Source organism: Carya illinoinensis, chromosome 9 (assembly GCF_018687715.1).
Source record: "Carya illinoinensis cultivar Pawnee chromosome 9, C.illinoinensisPawnee_v1, whole genome shotgun sequence".
NCBI lineage: Eukaryota > Viridiplantae > Streptophyta > Magnoliopsida > Fagales > Juglandaceae > Carya > Carya illinoinensis.
Window position 1 is genome coordinate 8,686,411 of NC_056760.1, and position 10,706 is coordinate 8,697,116.

Below are 10,706 nucleotides of genomic sequence, written 5' to 3' on the forward strand. Positions count from 1 at the left end.
AGCAAGCAAAAATATGCAGTGTGCTTTGTTGTCCAAAAATGATAAATCAATATCACAAATCTGGTACAGGTCGGAATCTTAAAAGTATCCATACTTTTTCGCTACAAACAAGATGGTCATCTTAACCAAGAAATTGAAAGGGTTGCTTGTAATGGAGTACTCCTTGTAGTTGTACTAGTCCTTGTAGTTGTGCATTGTTCAAATGTGGAAGTCATAATTTAGTTAATGTGATTCAAATCTATCCCACAATCATATATGACTTTTGAGTTGTAGCAAAGTCATATGTATTTTTTATTATTTCTGACAAATCCGTCCATCACGTTCTCCTTTCTTCTTCCGTTGGTACGTTTCAACAAGTATTTGTGTCATTTCTTTGGTCTTCCCAACTACATTACAGCATCCGTTGAAGTTTGATTGATGGAAAATTTTGCATTAATGCAATGTCTGGTACTACATTGTAATTAATTATAAATTTGTTTATAAATTATTGGATTGTGAAAATGATAGTAATGATATAGATTGTGAAAATAAAAATAATTGCTAGAGATTATGAAAATGAAAATTAAAAAGTATTTTAATAAATTAAAAATTGTATTAAAAAATAGTTTAAAAATAATAATAATAATATAATGTAGAGTTTAAATTTTGAGTAATTAGTCAAAATCGAATTTTAATTTTGTAGATATATCGGTCTCTTGACTCTAAAATTTGAACATTCTAATCTTTGAATATTTCACAATTTATCAAATTATTCCATTTATGGTTGCATTCACATCAATAAACCACTTGAAACGTCCTCTCAGCACCAATAATGATTCGAGAAGTGTTATTTTGACATCCTTATATGAAAATTTGAAAACAATAATAGATTTTTTAATTAACAAATTTACTAGAAAAGAAAATTAAAATAAAAATTGCAAAAATTAGATTTCAAACAAAAAAGGAAAAAAAAAAGTTTTATTAACAACGCGTGTGATCAATTGTTACTCATTCATCCCCCACAACATCTACTTAATTATTTAAAGTTTAATCATGTCTAAACATTTTTTTTTTTTGGCAAAGAGGACGATATTTTAATTATATTAATAATCTTCACTTATAGTGGAGAAAAACCGTAGTTACAATCCAAAACTTGGGAATTACAAATATTCAGAAAGAACCAAAACCCAAGACTCAAAACTTCTTAGATACCCGACCATAGTACAATTTGCCAAAAAGATTGCAAGAAATAAAACCAAAGTGACAACCTGCAAGAAAGAATAACAGCACATGCATATAATAAAAAAAGGATTAACCAACTGCAAATTAAAACATACCTCATGAGGAAATCCTCAAATAAGGAAGACCAATTTGTCCGTGTGAAGAAGACCACTTAATTTACTGATCAAAGGGGCCCGGTCACCCAACCAATTCGTAGTTAAACCCTCCGTACCCTGTTTGGCAAGAAAATCTACAACCGCATTTCCCTCATGAAAAATATGGCTCACTCTATACTCCATTTGATCTAGACAACTTTTCAGCTCATCCAAATAATCCTCGAGATACTAAATATTAAAATCACCCTTTCTAATCCAATTAACAAGGATTTGATCATCAGTTTCAATATCCACATGATAAAAACCAAGTTGACAGCACCTTCTAACCCCTTCCATCAAACCCCTCAATTTAGCAAAGTTGTTAGAATCTTGGCCTAAAAAAACAAAATAAGCCGCACACATTTGACCACCAATATCATGAATGATACCCCAACACCAGCAAGCCTAGGATTACCCAAGCTGCTGCCATCTATATTAAGCTCCACCTAATTATTTGAGGGAGGACTCCACTTAACCACTGAAACCTTCTTCGCTTTAGGAACTAACATTAGAATATCCATCCTATTTAGAATAACAACATCCTGTCTAGGAAGTCTCAAGGACTTTAGATCCAATTGCATGATTCTACGAATCCATAACTTGATAGCATGCCAAACCATCTGAACCGAATCCATCTTGCCATCTTCATTTGCTACTTAAGTATACATGACCATCTTCATTTGTAGAGAAGTTGCTTAATAAAAAAACAGGGTGTGGGAGATGGGAATCTTGAACTAGTAGAATTGCATTTCAAACAAAATGCTGCACTAGATTCCATCAAAAGTTATAGGCCATCTAGCTCAGATATTGAAGCTTCATTTCTTGAGGCATGGACAAAGCTACTTCGATGTCTATCTGATCTTGTTACACCAACACCATTTTCCGATTGGGACGACACATCCGATCTGGTGCTATGCATAAGAAATGCAGGTCTTGTGGGCACTGGTAAAGTAACAGAGTGGCTATTAAACATGAGGACGATTGTAGCCATGGTTGGTCTGTCAGCCACACTTTCTTGAACACATAATAATCCAATGTGGATGCATCTCATTATTTGAGTTGTTGACCTGGCCTTTAATGTGGCATCTACAAGATTTGAGGTTGTCCCCTGCCTCCAATTTTTCCATACCTACAGGATGGTTACATTGAGAGACACCACAATAAGTAGAACATTCATTTATTTTTTCAACATCATATGACTTTCTATTAGGTCGGACTTTGAGATAAAAAGGAAATGCATATAAAAAAGAAAATATTTGTACATACAAAACTTAGAAGGTCGCTAGCTTCATTCTCTCCCTGAAAACTAGAGTTATTTTTTTTACCGCTCACTATCTCCAGAACTAACATGCCAAAACTAAACACATCAGATTTTACTAAAAATTGTCTGCGCATTACATATTCTAGAGGCATGTATCCGCTGTAGTTGAACATTATTAGAAATATTAGTTTGATTTGAATGATGTCATAGCTTTTGGTACATGTAGTTTTTAATAAAGTTCATTAATCCATCTTATTTATTGGAGATGGTATAAAGGACCTCCATGTTGTTTGTTTCTTTGGCACAAACTGTAGCTGTTACTTGTATTTAGCATGCTATATCCTAGTTATTAGCTATAGATTATGTGGATATACTTACTAGGTCCCCACAATTCGGCTCGTGCTGCCTTGAGTTTGATCTGGTACAAATAATCTTGCCGTGCCGAAATCTGAAATCTTTGCATTCATATCTGCATCTAACAAAATGTTGCTAGCCTTGAGATCACGATGAATAATACGACGTTGCGAATCTTCATGAAGGTAAAGAAGTCCTCGAGCGATGCCTTCTATAATTTTGTGGCGTGTTTCCCAGTTCAATAGTGCACTCTTGTTTGGATCTGCATATTCATGCAAATCATGTAGTATGAACATGTTGAAGCAATATACATGGAAGACAGGACAATTCCATTAACATGTAATTACTATAAATAGAATTTGGGATTTGAAAGGAATGGCAAACATACCAAATATGAACTTTTCAAGGCTTGCATTAGGTACAAACTCATAGACTAGAAATCTTTCCTTTCCTTCCACACAGAATCCTAGGAGTCTTACCAAATTCCTGTGTTGAAGTGTAGCCACTAACTTGACCTCATTCTTAAATTCTAGATCTCCTTGTTGAGAAGCCTTGGACAACCTCTTCACAGCTATTTCTTGTCCATTTTGAAGCTCACCCTGAAAGATATGAATATACCAAAATCTAGCATACATAACCTCAACATTCATGATATATATATTAGATTTAACTAATTATGACAGGTAAAATGACATAAATTATGGCTCGATTGGGTCTCATTACCTTGTAAACAATACCAAATCCACCTTTTCCAAGCTCGTTTGCAGTAGGAAAGTTGTCCGTAGCAACTTTAATTGTCCCGATGTCAAATTGCAAGGAATCAGCAGTACTAATTTCATCCACACCTTCACGTAAGAACAAGTTATACATCTGAATTAGATTAGAGAATCGCGAGAATAAAGGTAATGCAATTTGCTATTTTCTTTGCAAAAAAAGCAACAACGGGTTCTACATAATTTAATCATGTGATGCTGATCATTATTTGACTTGCTGATGTACTGGCCTTGATTTCTAGAACGGGTTGATGTCTAACTGATGGTAGCAAATTTTGTTTTATACAATATAGTCCCCAAATTAAAGCCAATGTTTTATGTAGAAAGATACAAGCAAAGATAAATCCTTCAAAAGTAGTAACTTAAATTAGTTTTATGGCCATTAGTACTATTGCTTAGTACTTAGAGAAGAGATGCATCATGTCACAAGCATGCACAAGCAGCAAGGTCTTGTCTAGATATCTATATTTTCCTAGCTAGCTACGTAAAGAAATGATAGCAACAATGTAAAATAAACCAGTTCTTAACTTACTTTCAAGTTTGTCCATTGGCTTCTTGACCCTTAAATAGAAGAGGCAGAAACACATGCAGATGATTAGTACAACAGAAACAACAACCGACACCACTATAACAACTGTAGTTCTTGATGAGTTATTTTCCTTCCCTGCAAACACTAGAATTCTGCTTTTATCAAAACTTTTGGAGGCTGAATTTTGGACCTGGCATTATGTCCAGTCGAGACGGAGAAAGTTAAAACATAATGACAAGTTCAGAAACTATAAATTCGTTTAAAAGAGATTGATTTTGAATTAGATATCTGATATTAGGTACAAATAATTAATAAATTGCATGATCGATCGAGTCAATCTTTTTCTTTTCTCCTCTCAAATTAGATGTTAGCGATTGTCACGATTCGACTATCCATCGCGTGCATCACATAAGATTTCTTTGTAAAATATAGATGAGAGGGTATTCACCTTGCATAGTTTCGACACTTTATATATACCCTAGCTAATCTTTAAACTATACCAAATTGTTGATTAACATGCATGTAGTTGGGGACCAAAAACAACTATATGTTCTTGCATTTCATTTCTTATGCACTTTGTATATATTATTATTGTTGGTTTTCACTGAAAATAAATAGAAAAACTCCATGGATAAGCAACTGTTGTTGATCCCACACCCGCTCTTGACGTGGGGGGTTTTATTTATTATTATTTTTTCTTTTCTTCCCTTTAACATGTTATAAAACAAAACTTGGAGAGAGGAAAGAGAGGTCGGAGAGAGAGGTCGAGGAGAGCTTGAGGAGAGAGAGAGGCCGAGAAGAGTTTGGGGGGAGAGAAAGGCCAAAGAGAGAGAGAGGGGTTGGAGAGAGAGATTTGAGGGGAGAGAGATCGAGGTTGAAGGTGATGGTGGAGTATGACATAAAGTTGAAAAATAAAAAAACAAAAAATGTGAGATGTTAGGCAAAACAGTGTCGGATGTATAGCTGACCCGGGTTGGATACCAAGTACGTATAAGATAGTTTCATTTCATCAGTATCACAATTTTTTCTATTCAAACACTTTATATTTTATCTCAAAATTTTAAAAATATCAATTTAAATTAACATGCAGTAACTAATTGTAAATTTGACAGTAATAAACATCAACTCAAATAAATGTCACTTCAAAAGAAAAATATATAGGAAATATATTTATTATATTCAAGTATTAACAGACAACTCACCTAGTCCTGAATATATTATATTATAAAAGTCCTAAAGCCGGAGTTGTTGGCAAAGAAGAAAATAAATTATTTAATTAATTTATTAATTCAACGCATTATACTTAATTTAAAGAGTAATGTGAGATATAGATTTAAGATGTGCCCCTTTTAAAATAAAGACTTAGTATAAAAAATAGGTTTTTTGTTCAGAATTTTATTATTTTTAACAAGATTTGCATGAGACTTGCAAATTAAAAATTTATAGAAATAATTCTTTAATTTTAGACTAATGAAATGTGGAGTTAGAAATAAATTTTAAAATCAACTTATAGGAATAATATCATTTGAAGGCGACGAACTGAATTATATAATTATATATTCTAAAAATAGAGGCACGGAAAGTGAACCAAACATGGACCAGACTGAATAACGCGTTGGGTACAGACTTGAAAGGTAGTTTCAAAAGTTCAGCTGGCCCGATTGACGGCACCGACCAGGGACCATTCATTTTCTTCATGATGGACTTCCAGAAGTTGGACTACTGAGAATAATATCAAAATATGTCATTATTATTTATAATTTTATAATTTTTTTAATTATTATTTAATATTTTATTATTATTTTTTAATTACTATTTACAAATACTTGAAATTACGAAAGGAAGATAACTGCAACCATCCTCGAATTTTGCGACTTGCGAGTGCATAGATGATGGAACACCCAGAATGCCTCTCTCTTCGTCGAACAAAGTTAATTTAAGAAATATATATATATATACAGTGGTGCAGAAAGATTCATGTAGATTTATGATGTACCTAATCTGGATTATGTTCTTTGTAATTCATTTTTAGATTAATGTAGATTTATGATGTACCTAATCTCCCGGATCGATCTTAAATAATCAACCAGAGCCATTCTTTCAAAAATAATTGTCTAATGGCCTGTCGAAATTCCAATTTATATGTACGTAATATTCTTCACTCAATCCCTTTACGGTCCGTAAAAGATAAAAAGTTGGCACAGTAGGATTTATATACGTTATACAACGAAAATCCCTCAAAAAAATAAAAAATAAAAAATAAAAAAGAGAGAACGAAAAGGTCGCTTACGATGCGTACCTTGTGTGGGTGGAAGCAATTGTAGTGGTGGGGGAGAAACTGGCTGCGCTATAGGTGGTGGCGGAGGCGACGGAGGTGGTGACTCAGCTGCAGGATCATAGAAATTAAACCGTATTTCGCATACCTTAAATAACAACTTGGTGTTACGAATACTCCTCCCACCTTTTGAGCATTACAACAAGATGAAGTATATTCAGATAACCGCAGCAGGCAGTTGTTGCAGTCCAGCGAGTTCAAATCAGGAGTACACTGCACAAGTGAATAGATTGTTCGGAAGTCTGGGACTTTGCGATCCAATTAAATCACTCAATATCTAGCACTACACGTACAGTAAATTGTAATATTTCAACCTCAAAGCACCAATATCTAATAAGAAGACGAATAATTAAAAGTAATGTTAGGTATAAATTTTAAGAAAAATATAGTTGCAAGTATAAAGACGCACTAATATATATATATATATCAATCTAATGTTATTAGTCAAAAAATAAATTTTATTAAAAATAGTATTAATTTAAATTTTAAATATAAAAAAATAAATCTTGATATGCAGATTAATATGTAACGTAAAATTCTAAATTTTAAATGAGCTCTTCTGGATAGCAGCTACCGTAGCAATTCACACATTACACATACGTAGTGCCTTTTTTGTTTATTGTTTTTTTTTTTTCAAATTACAATTTGAAATTTTGAACACAGAGACAGAGGTCAGAGAGCCCATTTCTGAACCCATCCTGCTCTTGCGTCCTCCTCCCTCCCTCTCGTCGCCCAGCACCCTCGAGGGTCGCTGTCCCTATAGTCGCCTAGCACAGGCGACTTGTCGGCCTGCCTCTGCCCATCACCAACCATCATGTTTTCCCCACAGACCATTTCGAACTAGAGGGAAGAGTTCACAGGAACCACTCGTCACCTAGCACCTGTGTCGCCCTCCTTCCACCAGCGCCACCGCTCGCACCCTCGACTCGTCGCCTGCCTTTGCCCATCGCCACCCATTCTGTTAAGGAGGTAGTTGAAGGAATCGAGGATAACTTATTTGTGGCGAACCGTTGTTGTGCCGTGAGTTGTTGTGGGTCGGGGTAGTAGAGGGGAGGGAGGGAGGGAGGGAGGGAGAGAGGGAGAGAGAGAGAGAGAGCGAAGCGAAGCTGCTAAGTCGCACGTTCGCTTGCGCTGCTGACTGGTATCCTCGACGCCTTTTGCTCTCGGTGAATCCAAGCAAGGTCAAGTATGGCGAGGGAAATAGAGAATTTCAAGTTCGAGCACAGGCATGGGAAGGATTGAGTGAGGGTGGGTAGGGTTTGGAGAAACAAAGAAGGCTGCTATTTCTTCGTGGAGTGGAACGTCAGCATCAGCCTCCTCTCCAATTGCCTCCCCGCCTATTTACTAGATGACAACTACGACATCGTCGCCACTGACACCATAAAGAACACCGTAACTTTTTTTTTTCTTCTTCTATCACTTTCTTACTCATTGGATTTTTTATTGCCAGGTTCTGTGTGGTTGTCTAGAGAACTAAGGAGAAGGAAGAGAAAATAGGAATTTTAATTTCATTTTGTCTTTCTTGTTCTACTTGTTATCTGAAAAGAAAGTTTGAAAATCATATTTCCTCAAATATGTGAAGATATTATATTTCGTTTCTATTCACTTTGTGCTGACATGACATTCGTTTCTTGCCGAAGTAAAAAAGAAGTCTTTGATGTTCTAGCCTTGTTTGATCACGGAGAAACTGGGTGAAGTAGTTGTGCTAGGCTCAGTTCACTGAATATGTTCGTTTTTTCTTTTTTTGGTGAGAAATGATTATAATCCAGTAATTTTGATCTTCGTTGCTTTTTAGCACCTCTAGGGGCTAGTATGCTCACTTTAGATTACTTGCTTATGAGTGTGTGAACTGTGAAGTAATGAGATGTTAATGTTGTCCGAGTCCAAAATCAAAACACTTCACACAAATGAACTTAGTACTCTGCACAAAATCTGGTTAGAAGTGCCGTCGCTGTTTAATAAACCTATTTAATCTCTTCAAATCCTATGTATGGGGTATATCTTTGTATTTGAAGGATGGATGAACAGTCAGGTAATGGTAATTGATACACATACTTGATGGTATAGACTATGAAGTAGCCGAAACACTAATAATTAATCCTGGTCCATCAATGAATGTGGTTCTTAAATATAAAGTGGTACTCAGAGCTAGGTATTAAAGTTTGGAGCACAAGATATGCACCCTTGAAAATGGGAAAATGGTGAAAGCGATTTGAAGTGAAATCTATTTAGCTTGATGATTTATCATTCTCATCACATATTTTTTATCAGTAATATTGTCATTAGCTAGTGAGATGGTAAGGAAAGAAAACTATATTTTCATTATCTATCACATTATGCTCTCTATTATAATTTCCAGAAATTTTACTGCCATCAGCCATGCATTCATGTAAAAATTTAGCTTAGTTGCAATACAGGTATATGTGAAAGCAGAGGAATGCTCAGAACAAATTTCAATGGAGGACTTTGCAATTCTACTTGCTAAGCACTTTACATCATTTTACCACCAAGTAAATACTATGTAGATTTAGTTGTGTACTTTAAATTCATAATATGGATGAGATTTGATCATATTTCTATTTTTGGTTCCTTTAACTTTGTATGAAGGAAATAAAACCAAATACATCTATTAAAAAAACTTTGAATGAAGGAAAAAGTAGAAGGCAAAGGCGGCTACTTTTGGCATGTACCAGTAGTCTGTCTGTATAGATGGTAAGCAAGTTTAGTCTTTCCTTAATGGGTGCAGTTGTGAGTCATCCTTATTGCATGGTTATGAATGGTTATGTGTGTATTGCATGAATGGTGGGGAAATGTTTTAGCAAATATAGTTCACTGTTAACAAAAAAAAAAATGTGAAACAGAGTTCATACCTATACTTTTTATCGTAAGCTCGTCTCCTCTACTTTCTTTGGAATATTTTTGGTTTTTTCCTTCATTATAAGGATTCTAATGAAAGAGATTTCGTGGGCTATGAATCTAGTGTCAACCTACTCATTCTTTATTTTTCAAGCAACCTTTTCTTGCTCATTCAAAATCTATTGCTATATTCTCCTTCTTCGCTACTTTTTCCAATGACATGCTTTATTACAATTTACATTAAGCAAATACTTTTTCCAATGACTGGTACTCTCATTGGCATTCTTAGTTCTAGTGTGATAGGGAAAGAGGAAGATGGAATCCACCTAGGCCTTTGACGTCGAACTTCACAGTTGTTTCTTTCAGATTCTACAAAACTCGAGAGGAGAAGTATCTGCTTGATCTCCAAAGGATCTTTGTGCTGCTTTCCTAGCACAGCTCCGAGTCCTAAAGCAAGAAGCCTAGGCTCACAAAAAGACCTTTTCCCGTGAATCTCTTTTGATGCTTGTGAATAAGAAGTCAATTATGTATACAATATAAGCTCAATTTGGTAGCTTTTTTCCCGGACGTTTTTTCGGGTATTGTTTAGTTTGAGCCAATATTCAACGTTGGAATTGGGGGCTTATAATCTGGGTGGTGCAGTCTGCCCTGCCCTTGGGTGTAATTTTTCTTGTACATGTTTTGGATTACTTCTACAGATGTGGTTGAATAGAATTTGACCTTTGAGACTATATTATATCCTACAAATTACATGAATTTAATTTTTTTTTCATGAGCAATAATCGTAGGTGCTAGAATCCAGTACTTATAAGTTAAAACCACAAGTGCGTTGTGATTTTCATTGGTTCAGTAGAGTTGCTGATTCATCTCTGTCTTGGCCAATTTTGAATAAAAGCATAGTTTAAATTATATATATATATATATATATATAAAATCCTCGGGATAAGTTCTACTTTTTGGTCAAATGACATTTATTGGTTCACATGAGCTACCTGGCCTGTCACCAACTACACATGGTAAGCATTACAACAAGTACTCGTAGGTCCTAATTTTGAATCAAATACACATGGTAAACATTACAACAAGTACCTAAAATTCCTGATTTTGAATCAAAATCTATACATGATCTCCAATGTTTTTTGTCTCTACAACCCAAAATACACCCAATTCATGCACAACTGGATACAAAACCATCCACACACATACATCTGGACACAATCCACAACATTTATATACATGGATG

General features: G+C 34.8%; 1 protein-coding gene and 1 long non-coding RNA gene across 2 annotated transcripts; one reads left to right on the plus strand and one right to left on the minus strand.

Moving 5' to 3' along the window:
* Positions 1-2,076: 2,076 nt before the first annotated feature.
* On the minus strand, positions 2,077-4,403 carry LOC122275233 (cysteine-rich receptor-like protein kinase 29). Its single transcript, XM_043084215.1, has 6 exons — positions 4,276-4,403; positions 3,694-3,815; positions 3,359-3,569; positions 2,995-3,232; positions 2,622-2,775; positions 2,077-2,484 (listed from the first exon to the last, which is right to left on the minus strand). Exons 1-6 carry the CDS (start codon positions 4,328-4,330, stop codon positions 2,140-2,142), a joined length of 1,125 nt encoding a protein of 374 aa, XP_042940149.1. The 5' UTR covers positions 4,331-4,403; the 3' UTR covers positions 2,077-2,139.
* Positions 4,404-7,222: 2,819 nt separating this feature from the next.
* On the plus strand, positions 7,223-10,194 carry LOC122275237. The gene is made up of 2 exons (XR_006228507.1): positions 7,223-7,999; positions 9,025-10,194. It is a non-coding gene; the product is annotated as an uncharacterized LOC122275237 (long non-coding RNA).
* Positions 10,195-10,706: the final 512 nt, after the last annotated feature.